Source organism: Mus pahari, chromosome 15, assembly GCF_900095145.1.
Source record: "Mus pahari chromosome 15, PAHARI_EIJ_v1.1, whole genome shotgun sequence".
Lineage (NCBI taxonomy): Eukaryota > Metazoa > Chordata > Mammalia > Rodentia > Muridae > Mus > Mus pahari.
The window spans coordinates 70,380,076-70,395,489 of record NC_034604.1 but is presented as its reverse complement, the minus strand read 5'-3'; the positions used below and the strand labels follow the sequence as shown (position 1 = coordinate 70,395,489).

General features: G+C 44.1%; 1 protein-coding gene across 1 annotated transcript in view; it reads right to left on the bottom strand.

Moving 5' to 3' along the window:
- The window catches only part of Loxhd1 (lipoxygenase homology domains 1), a 106,328-nt gene extending 91,213 nt beyond the window's left edge, over positions 1-15,115 (bottom strand). The window contains exons 1-4 of the mRNA XM_029547112.1: positions 14,986-15,115; positions 14,402-14,562; positions 13,353-13,439; positions 12,499-12,634 (exon numbers count right to left, since the gene is read on the bottom strand). Coding sequence (XP_029402972.1) covers positions 12,499-12,634; positions 13,353-13,439; positions 14,402-14,562; positions 14,986-15,016 — 415 coding nt within the window. The 5' untranslated portion in view covers positions 15,017-15,115. The remainder of the gene's footprint in view (positions 1-12,498; positions 12,635-13,352; positions 13,440-14,401; positions 14,563-14,985) is intronic.
- Between the last annotated feature and the right edge of the window lie 299 nt (positions 15,116-15,414).

The following is a 15,414-nucleotide window of genomic DNA, read 5'->3' as shown; positions in this document are numbered from 1 at the left end:
GAGGAGGAGGAGGAGGAGGAGGAGGAGGAGGAGGAGAGCAGATACAGAGGGATGGGGAGATTAGTAGGATTGGGGTGCATGACGTGAATCTCACAAAAAACAATAAAAAGGTTTTTAAATTTTATTTATTTTATATATGTGAGTACACTGTTGATCTCTTCAGACACACCAGAAGAGGGCATCGGATCCCATTACATACAGCTATGAGCAACCATGTGGTTGCTGGGAATTCAACTCAGGACCTCCAGAAGAGCAGCCAGTGCCCTTAACCACTTCGCCACCTCTCTAGCCCCTAGTAAAAAGTTTTTTTTTAAGGAAAACATATGACAGATGTAAATACTACTGTATTGATAATTACGTGATCTGTCACTCATAAATGGACTTAGTGTTTCAATCAGAAAGGAGAGTACGGTAGGCACCCTGCAGAGATGGAGGCTCTTGGTGCTGCTACACACAGCCAGCCAATGCAAGACGTGTGGTGGACATCGTGAGGGATTCTAAAGAGAGTTTGAAGGCATTAAAGCAGATTCACAAATACCTTGAGGTAGCAAAGAGCTTGAGAATTTACCGTGGGTAAGAAGTGAGATGAAGGCAAAAGGATCCTGGAAGAGCTTAGGTTGAATGAAATTCCCATCAATGTGGAGAAGCAAAGGGCCCATGTATTCCTACCAGCCTAGGTAAGGGGCAGAAAGGACAGAAAGATGATACAGTGGAAAACTGTCGTCAGTCGAGCATCAAAGGGAACTCTTTTTGTATAGAGACTGTCAAAATGGACATGGATCTAAATATCTTATCACACAGAGATACACTTTAGATCCTTCAACATAGGTGGGTTGAGAGTAAAGAATGTTTGCTAAAACTGATGTGAGATGAAAACAGATTTAGAAAGTGAAAAAAACTGAGTAAGTTTTAAAACTACCCACGAGGAAAAGCTCATGCCCAGATGTCTTGCTGTGGGTATCTGCTGTACATTTAAAGCAAAAGGAAAAAAAAATGCACTTTTCTTTGAAGATTGTGTAACAGAAGAAGAGTGAGCCTATTGATTTGCTCTTCTTCTAGTTGGACCAAGTACCTGAGGAGAAGCGACTTAAGGGGGAAGACACTTATTTTGGTCCAGGGATTAAAGTGACTCGGAGCATCCTGGCAGCAAGGCATGCAGCAAGAATGCCTCACAGCTGTGCATGAAGCTGCTCACTCACAGCTGGATGGGGCACAAAGCAGGGAGATAAGGCTGCTCATGCTCAATTCCCTTCCTCCCTCCCCCTCATGAGCTCCATCTACCCCTCAGTGCATGCGATGACTCCACACACATTCTAGATGGATCTTTCTTACTCTGAACAGGTCTCTCTCCCTTAGGTCATCTCCTCTAAAATAACCTCAAGACATACCCAGGAAGAGGGGTGTGTGTGTGTGTGTGTGTGTGTGTGTGTGTGTGTGTGTGTCTCCTAGGCGACTCTAAATCCAGTCAGTTGACAAAGAAATTAGCCACCACAAATCCACCCTTTGTCAACTTGACATTTAAACACATCACTGTAATCCATAATGTTCTACCCCTGGCCAAAAAGCCTATGCCAGTCTCATAACACTGAATGTATTCAGTCAGGATTCAAAAGGTACCACAACCTTACAGTTCCCTGGGTAGGACCTTGCACCTGAGACATCTTTCCTTTTGTCCTGGTGCCAAGTCCCTGATTTGCTTTAACATCATTAACATCCTTCAATGATTACAGCCACTTTGTCTACACCCACCTTGTCTGTGGCTTTAACTGACTTCTTTCCAAACTTTGCATTGTCTTTTGTTTGTTTGTTTGTTTTGTTTTTTACTTCTGTCTGGTCCATCTTCTGCTTTGAATTCTCACTGTAGACCTTACTAAATGCAGTGCACAATAAACCATGCCAGAGCCTGCAGGCTGTACCAAAGTTTGCAGTTTCTTATCATCGAGTTAAATACTCCATGGCTTTTTAACTCAGCCCCATTTGGGTTTCCATGACATGGGTAGAATGTAGCCAGTTTCTTTGACAGAATGTAAATCCCATGGCCTCTATGCTAGTTCACTTCCTTCTGAATCTCTAAGTGTAGCTTTTGTCTGTCGATATTTCTGTTGGCACTCTGGTCTCCCGCACTCCTGCTAGAACAGCATACAGGATTCTGGGCCTTCTCTAGCCTTCACCTCTAAGCTCGGCCATAGTCCTTCTACAAACCAGTTCCAATGGCTTGAGACCTGCATGCTCAACTTCTCATCACACAGTACCAGCCTCGCTCCCAGGTACCCATCTTCTCCACTTGTAATTTTTCTCATTGCTGTGGCCAAATGCCAAAGGCAAATGAAGGAGAGGCTTGTGCTGGCTCACAGTTTAGGAGAAAATAGCCCATCGCAACAGGGATGTCACTGCAGGAAGTGGCTCTTGGTGGTGGCAGAAGGAGTGTGAGGCTGCTGGTTCAGGGAACGGTGGTGAAACACAGTAATAATTACATTTGTTCCTTTCCCTTTCTTGTTAAAATTTAACCCTCAGCCCATGAAATGGACCCTTCTCAATCAGGGTAGGTCTTTCTTTATCTAGTCCTCTCTGAAATGACCTAAATGATGCACTCAGAGGTTACGTTATCTCAATCTTCTTGGTGACTCATTCCAGTCAAGTTCGTATTAAAGGTTAATGATCATCTTAGGGGACTCATTATGAAGCTCACACATTCTTAGTGCCAAAGCTTGTAATGGCATCAATGGGAAAAAATAAGTCTATAGACCAATATCTTCTATGAACATAAATGCAAAATTCCTCAACACAATAGCTGTAAACCAAATACTGCATCATAGATAAAGAATTGTACACTATGAATTAGTGTGGTGGTTTCTGCGGAAGCTGGGAATAGATCTACCTCAAGATTCAGTTATATAACTCTTGGACCTGGACACAAAGGACTCTATATTCTGCTGCAGAAACACTTGCTCATTTATGTTTGTAGCTGCTCTACTCATAATAGTCAGGAATCAAAAACAGCCTAGATGTTAACAGATGAATAAGGAAAGAAAAGGCGGCACTGACACAGCGGAACACGTGACACAGCGGAACACGTGACACAGCGGAATACTGTTTATTAGTTTTAAAATGAAATAATGAAATTTGCAGGTAAAAGGATGGAACTAGGAAAAATTCCCTGAGGTAACCCAAACCCCAAAAGGTAAAGCTAGTATGGATTCTCTTACATATGGATGCCAGCCTTTGAGCTTTGATTGGCACGTTACAGTCAGTATGACCACAGAGTTACAGTCAGTATGACCACAGAGTTACAGTCAGTATGACCACAGAGTTTTGGTATAGAGCAAGGGGCTTGGGGGAGGAGGGATCTCTCGAGGAAGAAGAAATAGAAAACATAGTTATGGAGACCCAGTGGAGGGACTGGAACAGATCACTGACTAGAGAGGAGGAGGGAAGACGGAGGTAAAGGAGGGCAGCTAACACCATCTGAGTGGTAATGTGGAAAACTACTACAATAGAAATGTCATATAGAGAGATGTGAAATGTAGATGGAGTCACTAAATAACAGAGGAGACAAGGCCCCAGTTAGACAAGTGAACACTCCAGTGCCAGAAATGAGTTCCATATAACTGAATTGTTGGCAACAGGAACCCCATGAGAATCCCCAAACAATTCAGTTTATTCCAAGGTTATTAGTTTTGCTACACAAATCGATGACAAGGCCCTAGTGCTAAAGTCAACACTTACATATCTCATTGAACAAGAAGAAGTGACACATGTACCTCACTAAAGCCTTCACCTCTACAGACCAAGGTTTATGGTACTGGAGGGCACTCTGCACGCAACCAGAGGAGAAAGGCAAACACTAACTCAGCCTTTCAGTCTGCAATGGTGGCCTGTCTGGAGGATACTATGATGCAATAGTTTGTGATCTGCAATGGTGACATGTCTGGGTAATACTATGATGCAGTAGTCTGAGATCTGCAATGGTGGCCTGTCTGGATGACTATGATGAAATAATGGCACAAATGATGCAGGAGCAACCAACTGCTGTCTTATAAGATTTAAGGCTTCTTCCATGAGAAGGAACGCTTGCCTGAAACTACTCAGGAGGCCAAGAATCTGAGACTAGAGAAGTTATGGTCCTAAGGGAAAACAAACATTATTGTTCTGCTAAATGAACACAACAATGACACGACTCCTGGTGATATTTTGCTGTCTCCATAGATCAGTGTGTTATTGAGCTGTCACAAGAGAGGCTTCCTCTTTCCATAGATGGGAACTTAGAGCAAGATCTATAAATAGACAATATGCAGAGTGAGAGACCTTGGGACACTCAGTCCTAAATGGAATGTCTTCATCAGATCGCTCCCCTCAGGGCTCAGGGATCTATGAAGAAGAGGAGGCAAAAAGAGTGTAAGAGCCAGAGGGATGGGTGACACCAAGGAAACTGTCTTTCAGACACAACAGGACTCATGCACAGATGAACTTAAGTGCACAAGACCAACATTGTTTAAAGCCAGATGGAATCCCAGCGCTGAGAGGGAGAAGTGAGCAAGTGCTCCTATGTAGACATCCCAAGAAGCTATCGCCAACTGACAAAAGCATGCAAAGGAAAAATCCGTTTTCTCCAGTGGGGTCTCACTGGATATATAAACTGCACTTACCGGTAGGCCCCATGCCCAGCAATAGATAGCCAGACCCCTGGATATATAAACTGCACTTACCGGTAGGCCCCATGCCCAGCAATAGATAGCCACCACGGAGCTACTCGGGATGATTTTCAAGATTTTTTTTGTTGTTGTTGTCCCATATTGCTTTGTTTTGGTGCTTTTTTTTTCTTTTATAACCTTACTGGTCTTTTGTTTTCTATAGTAGTTTGCAAGTTTATGTTTTATGAGTTTTGGTTCTCTCTCTCTCTCTCTCTCTCTCTCTCTCTCTCTCTCTCTCTCTATGTGTGTGTGTGTGTGTGTTGTATTTTTCTTTTATTTAATTCTAGCTTGTTTGTTTTATATGCTTGTTTATTTTCTAAAGAGAGAGAGAAAAAGAAAGAATTGGATGGGGAGAGGTGGGGAGAATTTGGGAAGTTAAGAGAGGGGAAACCTTGATCAGAATATATTGTATAAAATCATTTTCAATAGAAATCAAATGTATAACTCAAAAATGTTTGATACAATGAGAAGTTAAGTGAAATAAAATGCCTAATTGGAGTTTACACATACACACACACACATACACACACACACACACACACACACACACACACACACAAAGAATGGGACACTATGACAAGATAGGATTTATTCTAGGAATACAATTTGGTTTAACTTCTAAAACCCAAGTAATATAATATGGCATACTAGCAGAATAAAATATGTGGAAATGAACTTAACCAAACAGGTGAAAATTTTATACTTTGAAAATTACACAAATATCATTGAGATTAAAGATTCAATAAATTGACATGAGAATGCCCCATGTCCATGGACTGTGTGGGCTAACATTATTAATACAGCATTAGTCTCCAGACAGAACTATTTTGATGCAATCCCTGTTAGAATTGCAGCTGACTTCTTTATAGAACTTGTTAAGCTTTTCCTCAAATTCATGTAATGTTGCAAAATAAACTTCAAGGAGAAAAACAGCAAGTGTCACAAGATGTAGACCAACAGGGAACTGCCATGATACTGGTGAAAATGTGTCCATCTTTTGAAAAATAGCTCAATGGTTACAAAGTTATGGGGGAGAGTTACTCAGACCTGAAAGCGTATGTATATGAACACATGTGCACGAATGTCAAAGTAGCAGTGCTCATGGTAATCAAGAAGCCAAAACATCCTAAGTGCTCAACAGTTGAGCATGTTACATCCATACAATGGAGCATCATCCATCAATTAAAAAGAAATTACAAGCCAGAAAGATAGCTCAGCGGGTAGAGAGGCTTGCACCCAGTGCTGGTGACCTGAGTTGGGTCCCTGGTTCAGGCAAAGAATCAGGATAGAATCAACTCTCAAGAATTATCTTTTAACTACCATACATGAATCATGGTATGTGCACTCCTGCGCACACACACACACACACACACACTAAATTAGATAGATAGATAGATAGATAGATAGATAGATAGATAGATAGATAGATAGACAGATAGATAGATAGATGATGGGTGGGTGGGTAGATAGATGATGGATGGATGGATGGATAGGTAGGTAGATACATACATACATACATACATACATACATACATACATACATACATACATATGTGGGTGGGTGGATGGATAGATAGATAGATAGATAGATAGATAGATAGATAGATAGATAGATTTATAAAGCACCAGTACATCCTATGGTGTTGGGGAATCTTGTGTACACATTAATGAAAAGAGATGCTGTGTGACTCGATTTATCTGAAATGTGTGAAAGTGACAAAGTGAGGTAGATACCAGGTTAGTGGCTGTCACCGGCAAGAATAAGGTGGGGAAAACAGACATGGGTTTTTTTTTAAGAGGCATGAAATATTCTGGAATTTGACAGTGGTAATAGATATATAGATCATTCAAATATGGATCAAAAGGCACTGGCTTATGAACTTTTCATGGGTGAAGTGAATGACATACGAATTTATATCAATAAAGCTGTTGTTTTTTTTTTTTAAAGAGAGACATCATTCACTGAAACTCCATCTACAGTGAAGATGAAATATATCAGAAATTAGAGAAGTCGCTGGGAAGTTTAGTGCACAGAATCTATTTTAATAATGTACTCATTTCCATATAGAGATGTCTGAAAAATCAATCTGATCATGAATCATGTGGGTGCGTGAAGATATGGCATCTGTGCCAAGACATTTGCTAGAAGGTGAAGCATTGAGCACGGAGGCCTGCTGTGAACAGAACGGGTACAGGCAGACACTAACGGGGTGACCATCTCAGGAAACCATCTCTTGCCTCAAAACCTCCCCTCCCAGCCCCGCAGTGCCCGACAGAAACACATTTCTCAAAATTAAGCCATCCGTGCCTCTTCCCCGGGGAACTTTCAATGCTACACACCTTTACATAAGTAGTGTTGTGTGTTCCCTGCAGATCTCATGGGTTGAAAGCTCAGTCCCCAGTCCCATTCAGAGGTGGGACTTTGAGAGGGACAGGATCACAAGGACTCTGACTTAATGATTCATCCATTCATGGATTCCTACCTTAGGCTGCTCCTGGGAGGTGGGGTCTACTGGAGGAAGTAGGTCTTAGGAGGCATGCCTTGGCGTGCGTATATTGTGTACCTGGCCGCCCTTTCTTCTCCTTCTCTACCTCTCTTCCTGTTTCCTGGCTGCCTTGAGGTAAGCGGCTTTGGTTTGCCACGTGCTCCCTGCCATGACGATCTGCTTCCTGCATACCAAGGAACACCCATGGACAGAACCATCTGAAACTGGGGGCTCTCAGTGACAGGTCGTGATAAGAAGAGAAATGGGCAGCATTGACTGATGTGCGCCAACACGAGGAAACAAGGAAAAATCGAAGTAGCAAACCGAAGCCCTGCTCCAGTCTGGTTTGCTGGTAGGTCTTGCTTTCTCAGTTGTCTTGCAAGGAAGTTCCCAAAAGCTAAATGATAACAAACAGACATCCCTGACCGGGGGACCCTATCCCCTTTATCCCAGGGTTTTAAGGTCTGTCCCACTGGAGGTCCTGACAAGTCCTTACTCTCTAAGCTTCCCCCTGAGCCCACCAGTCACTTAGGTCCCAAACCGCCTGGCAAGACATCTGTGGACAATTGAAAGTAATTGCATTGTTAGTCATCAGCACTGAGAGACTTTAAACAGATGGGCAAGTACCAGAACCTCTTGGGCTTTAATTTAAAAATTATGGCTCAATCTGATTAACGAGCAGCAACAATATCCAACACTCATATCCAATGGACTCCTGCCCACTCGTCAGTAGTGTGTAATCACGGTGGCAAAAGTGGATCTCATTTGTTTTGCCATTGAACGGACCTCCTGAGGCAAAGGCAAGGTGGAAATAAATTGTGAGTTGATACACGCTTTGTCCCCATTCTCTAATCAGTACAATCACTCCAAAAAGCCTCCGAACAACCAGACATGACATTAATTGCTTATTTGGCTGATTGTGGTTTTGTGAGCAAACTGGAAGCATACAACTCCAGGCTCTAAGAATTGATTTTAAATTGGTATTTACTCATCGGACATGACTGCAAGACTCTCCATTAAAGGCTCTCTGGGACACCGTGCATGTTATCTGTTACCGACCAGCAGAGTGGGCCTTTGCCTTTGGCTCTGTTTAGTGGTACAAGGAATAATGCAGATTATCACCGGAGATCTGAGAGAAGACAGAAGCATGTTCTAAGCACAAGAGAAAATTTTCGTGAGCCAGGAAGAGTGAGTTCAAGGAATTTGAGTTAGTAGAAGCTCAAAATAAATAGATAGATAAATAGATAGATAGATAGATAGATAGATAGATAGATAGATAGATAGATAGATAGATTATTAATAAAATTAAAAATCTCTGAAGACTGAAAGAGGGTATCAAGGATTCTTTATAGCCAGGACAGACAGACAGACATTCTACTTATATTGATCACTAAAATTTTCTCATTGAAATGGTTCTCTGGGAGCAGCTGGAGACCTGGGATGGGGGAGGCTCTGGGGAGTCTCTGTAGATGATCCTTGCTTAGACTCCTACCAACATGGGACATGGAGACTAACGTGGTCACCTCCTATAGCCGGGTGAGACTTCCAGTGGAGGGAGGGGCTATCAACCCACCTACAAAACCTTCAACCCAGAATTTGTCCTGCTTACAAGATGTGCAGGGATAAAGATGGAGCAGAGATTGAGGGAACGGCCACCCAGTGACTGGCCCAACTTGAAACATATCCCATGTATGAAACCCTGATCCCCTACACTATTGATACTCTGCTGTGCTTATAGACAGGAGCCTAGAATAACTGTGTCCTGAGAGGCTGCATTCAGAAGCATATGAAAACATGCAGAGAGCCACAGCGAAGCATCAGACAGAGCAGAGAGTCCTGAGGAAGAGTCGGATGTAGAATTGATCAAGCCAGAGGGAACAAGGACACCACAAGAAGACCTATAGAGCCAACTAACCTGGACCCATGGGGGCTCACAGAGACTGAACCACCAACCAAAGAGCATGCAGTAGCTGGCCCCCTACATGTTTGTAGCAGATGGGCAGCTTGGTCTTCATGTGGGTCCCCTAAAAATTGGAGTGGAGGCTGTCTCTGACTTAGTTGCCTGCCATTGCATCCCCTTCCCCTAACTAGACTACCTAGTTGGGCCTTGGTAGGAGAGGATGTGCTTAGGTCTACTTCAACTGGATGTCCCAGGGTGGGTGGTACCCAGGGTGGGATTCCCCTTCTCTGGGGAGACGAGAAGGGGGTAATGGGTGGAGGGATTTGTTAGTGGAAATTGAGGGGATGGGGGCACGATTGGGATGTAAAGTGAATAAATAAATTTTAAGAAGGAAATCCCTATTTAACAGAATAGTCAAATTACAGCCAGGAAAAGCCTGCATTCTATGCACAGCTGCTATGAGTCTGTGGCCTCTAGTGTCAGAGCCCTTGCTGGCCCTGGCTTGGATGGACTTTGTAACTTGGGACACTAGCTGCCTGGGTAGGAAGCTTACAATAGCTGGGTCTCCACAGCAGTTACAACCAAACCTCACCAGTTCCATCTTCAGGTGATTTCTTGAATGTTATCATGTGTCCTGTAGTCTGCTCCAGCTCAGCCTGATTTTAGAGCCCCATTCTCTGCATGGAAAATCATATGTGGGTTTGTGTGTCAAACCCAAGCCCTCACTCTGAGAATGGAAATACCTTGGCACACCAGAAGGAATATGGAGATGAAGGTGTTAGGGGATTCAAGGGTGGGATGAAGTGAGTCGTGGCATGAGGAGGATGGAAGACAAGGGCTGATCTGGGCCCTGGTTCCATTTCTGTTGCTGTGACCAGTTCCCTAATTCAAACCAGCCTTGGGAAGAAGGGGTGTATCTGGCTTATGATTCTAGGTTACGGTTCATGATTTCAAGCAAGTCAGGGCAGGAACTCAAGCAACTGGCCACATTCACATCTGCCTTCAAGAGCAATGAGAGGGTAGTGTGTCCTTTGCTTGCAACTTATTCTTGCACAGTTTAAGGCCCAGCCAGTGGGAGTTCCCATAACAATTAAGACAAATTCCAAAAGACATGCCCATAGGCCAACTGGTCACAATTATACCTCCTTAGGACTCTCTTTCCTAACTAACTGGCATATTAGCCATAGGCCTGGGAGTCCAATCAGCATAACTGGGTTTGGCCCCAGAACCAGCATTTCAGTAAACACTATGGGAAATTTGATATAAATTGACCCTTGACCATGTTCCAAGAGATATTGCCTATTATGGACTGCATCGGAATCCCCATATCTAACTCTCTTGCTGAAATTCTAAGCCCCGAGATATCTAAGACCATTTGAAGACAGCATCTTTAAGAGATAATTAAAGTAAAATGAAACCACATGGATGGGAACTGATCCACTATACCGACATCCTTGTAAGAGGGAGGAACTAGAGCCCAAGTGAGCCGGCACCCAGAGGACCATCTGCAGATACAATTACAACTGCTTCTGAGGGGACGAGAAAGATGCCGAGGGATAAACCTTCCAAACATCTTAATCGAGGACTGTAGCTTCTAGAACTACTTGGAAACAACGTCCTGTTGTATAATCTACCTAGTCCATATAGTACAGCCTTTTCGTACAACTGCCCCAGTAAGCCATTGTACTATCCCAGAACCATGGGACATCAAAAGTTGGTGTCAACACTCTCAGTGAAGGATGTGGGACCCAAGACCCAAGGGTCTGAAGGTGCAAAGGTGAGTGAGGAGAATGTGCCCTGCCCGGTGTCACCATGGTTTATGAGGACAGAAAAGGAGATTGAGAGAAAGTTCAGTCACAGCAAAGAGTGGAGAATGTGCTGAACGTTCTAGGTAAAACTAGCAGATGCTTCCTTCATGGTAACCTTGCTAAAATGAGAAGCTACAGTTGGCTTCAAATAAAACCAAGTAAAGCCAGGCGTGGTGGCGCACACCTTTAATCCCAGCACTCGGGAGGCAGAGGCAGGCGGATTTCTGAGTTCGAGGCCAGCCTGGTCTACAAAGTGAGTTCCAGGACAGCCAAGGCTATACAGAGAAACCCTGTCTCGAAAAACAAAAACAAACAAACAAAAAAAAAACCAAGTAAAAAGCTTTCACCAACATGCTTGACAGACAAGATAAGAACAGAAGCAGCAAGAAAATTCTGGAAGCTGTAAAGCAGCCGAAAGTGGGACATCCTTTGTCATGGTGAGTCTCAGTGTGCCTCCTTGGGGGCAGTGCTGATATTCCCAAACTTTCCTGGATAAGTGTGTTCTAGGGTCCTACTGCAGACCCACTGGATTGAATATGCTATCATGGAGCCCAGCAATGTGTGGTTCAACAGTCCTCTATGTGATAAGGCACAGTACTAATTGTAAGTATTGTCTTCTTATTATCACAGATGGGATGACTTCATCTTTAGATATTTGCTATCTGGAATATATATGTAGTATCTATGTGAGTATCTAACACTAATCAAGTTATTTAAACAAACATATTCAAAGCTTCTACTAAGTGTACAGCTAACTATAGAGTGTTCAGACGTGTCACATGATCACTTGTAAGTTGAGATGTTGAAATATTTAGGAGGGCTCCAGAAAGCGTACCTGGTTATAATTTTCTGTGTACACTTCACTTTTTACGATTTTTTTTAATATCACTTTTGAAATAGTCCTATTGAAAAATTAAGAAGAGCCACAAGGATAACAACTAGGTTAATTTTCCTCCATACCAACTCTGATGGATTGGTAATGTCTGCTGCAGTGCAGCAATGGCTATCAAGCTCATTCCCGACCTTGTGAGAATGTTGTGATCATTTGTAAAGTGGTGTTTCCCAGAGAACAGGACAGAGTACACTCTGCCTCTGCCACTCTGCTGCTGCTATAACCCAGAGGTAAAATGGCCTCCCTTCTGTCCTTTGCAAGTGGATGCTTAATCCTTCCCCTAGTGGTCTCAAACAGAGAGAACGGATTCACTGGGCACCAGCTTAGTGTGTCATTTAAAAAGTAAATAAAGCCCAGATCCAGCTTTACTGTGTGTAGAAAACTCACCAAGTTTCAAAATGTGAAAGGTAAAGAAGTTATTTCCTTTAATCTTGGGAGGTTCTGTTGTTCCATGTGGGTCCCCCGTGTCCCTGTGTGACCAGCTTGAAGATCTGTACATCTCCTTTCCCCCCATACCAGACTCATCACAAGAGAGTTCTAGCACCATGCCCTGGAATGGATTCTTCCAGCCAGTCTTGAGGCTGGAACTCAATTAGTCCATCCGCTGCAGCAGTCAGAGAGGACAGATGATGCGCACAGCAGACGAGACTGCCAGGCCCTCACTAGCTCAGCAAGTAAAGTCCCACTGCCTCCCCAAGGCAGCTGACGCCTCAATACTTACTTCCCATGATCCTCCGCACAGTTGGGCCTTCTGCGGTCATCTCCCTCACGATCTCATTGTCATCCTCATTGGCATCCAGCCAGCGATTGCAGTTGAAGTTATATTTGTCCTTATTGATGGTATTCATCAGAGTCATCTACAGTGGGGTAGTTTTGAGGTAAGCAGGTGGGACCACTGGATATCTCACCCATAGCCTGTGGTCCTCATTCTGTTGTCCTAATCAGGGTGTGTGTGTGTGTGTGTCTGTGTGTCTGTGTCTGTGTGTCTGTGTGTGTGTCTGTGTGTGTGTGTGCCTGTGTGTGCATGTGTTTGTGCGTGCGTGTATTTTTATGTGTGTGGAGGTGCGTGCACACGTGTGTGTGTGTGTGTGTGTGTGTGTGTGTGTGTGTTTTCTTTTTTCTTTTTATTTTGTCTTACTTTGTTTTTTTTCAAGACAGGGTTCCAGGGTTCCTGGAATTCACTTTGTAGACCAGGCTAGTCTCAAACTCAGAGATCAGCCTGCCTCTGCCTCTCAGTGCTGGGATCAAAGGTGTGCACTGCTATCTCATCTTAAGGATGAGATCTCCTGGATCTTGCAGAAGTTGGGTGATCAAACTGCTGTTCCTTTCCCTGGTCTCCTAGAAGCCAACATTCACCTGGCATCTGGGAGACAGGACCAGATGCAAACCCTATGGACACCAGAGCATTTTCTCTGTCTACTTTGAAAGGACTCTCCCTATCTGTTCTCATCAAAATATATGGCCCATGTCCACCCTTCCCACCTCCATCCTCACAAATACAGAGGCAAATGTATATGATATGACCATGAAATGTGATAGACCTGGCTTCTTACCATCCTTCAAGGCACATCTTACCTTTTCTAAATGCCACCCAGAGCCAGGGTTCTGCCTATCATGCCACGCCCGAATCTTATAGAACCTGCCGAGATCTGGGAGCTCCATCTACAAGGAGAAATAAAAAGGTCTGTGTGGATGCCGTCATAGGAATACATCTGTCCTCACAGCTGACCACAGGCAGGTGGGTACTCCCCTGGGCAGCTTTTTCCCCCGGTAAGGATGGGTTTACTTCTAGCCACACTCAAACATCCCATTCTCTCATGTCCCTTGTAACCAGGGGGTCATGGGACTGAGATGGCTATGTGAAAGACACGTTCAGCCTGGGCTGGTGAAACTGAACAAAAATAACTGACCCACAGTGGGATTCAGCCAAGAGATCTTCAGGAACAAAATCTACATGGCAGCCCTGCAAATTAGCACAGGGCCACAGCCCCGGGAGTCTGCTGGGCACCGAGACAGACAAAAAGATCAGTACAGCAGCCCTGCCCTTTCCCCAGGGGCTCAAGTCTGGCAGAGAAGACAAATGCATAGAGAGCAATGAGCTTGGTGGTGGAATAGAGGTGTCAGTGGGGTGTTTGGAAAGGACAGCGGCAAATTACAGGTTCTTCCCCTCAAAGGTGGAGTGCCACTTCTGAGGGCAGAGACACACTCTGCGTACATATTGCAAACTTCAAAGTTGGATTTTCTTTCAAACACTCCCAAATTCATGCTTTCCCTTAAATTTGGTCCTTGCACTTGAATGCAGCCAGGTTGAACAATCTAACTGTGCTCTGGGCCTCTGATCCCCACAATTCCCCTGTTCACCTCGCTCCTGAATGCTCCAAGCACTCCACGCTGGCTCTGTCTCCTAAACTTCATCCTGGACTATTTCAGATGGAAGATCAAACATAAACCAAATCTCTTTCCATAAACTGCCTATAAATCATCAAATTTGCCACTTCTGTGGGAGCCCAAAGTCTCCAATGTACCTTTTGTCTTTACACTTGGTCCAGTCTAGAGAACTGGGATGTCCTATGCTCCTTCATTCTTTTCCCATCTCCCTCCCGTCCATCCCATCTCCTTCCTACCCTGAACTTCTCAATGATGCCTGGCTTGAACCACTTGTTGTTGGGATTCAGAAGAATCTCATCTGTCCGCCCCTTCTTCCCATAAATCTGGATGAAGATGGGCGAGTTGGTGCCGGCTTTCTTCAGATCAGTTGTCCAGACCCAAAGGGACCAAGGATATTCTACAAGACAGGTCAAGGTGCATCATAAACTCCAAGAGTCAGGAGTGGAGGGAAAGAAAGATGGGAGGATGAAAAGATCAGGATTGGAGTTTATACACAATTGTGTCTGCTCTTAGAACCCATTAAACAAGTGCAGAATATATAAAGCCAAGGACCCCCTATTAAGAGAAAGGCCCGTTAGTGTCTTATTTAATGACTAAAGATGGGCTGCGTTTTAGCAGTAGACAAGAGCTGACTCCATCATCCTACAGCTAGTATATTGGGGCTCATTGAGTGAATCACTCAGTTTAACCCCGTGTCCATCACAGCAGCTCCTTCAGTCTGGGGATGCTGACATTATCTCCGCCAAAGTGCATGGCCTGTACCTTGCAGAACTGAGCTTCTATCTAGGAGGCCCCCAGATTCTGGGTCCTTCAAACTTACTTTTCAGCCGCTTCTTCCTCAGAGAGACCATCTCATAGAGCTGCCTCTCAATCAGCCCGTCTGCCTTCTTCTCATCCAGCCAGTTGCTGCAGGGGAAAGTCTGCTGGATGCCCGTGAAGGGGCACAGGATCACCACCTAAGAGGCAGACAGCACACGCCTCCTGTGTGAGGTCCCCTGGTGGGACCCACTCACTGCTCAGAAGCCTCCCCAGCCCCGAGGGCACAGGTGTCTGTGTTAGGACCTTCATGAAATGGCACTTTTAAATCTTACTTTCTCATTAAATCTTAATTTTTTTAAAAAAAAAAAAAACTCTTTTAAGAAATTATTATTTGAAGGAGAAGGTCTTTCATGGCAGCTGCTATCACTAAGTTTAGCGTCAAAAGGCAGCACAGAGTTGGCTAAGCATCAGAAAACACAGTCATCCTGTA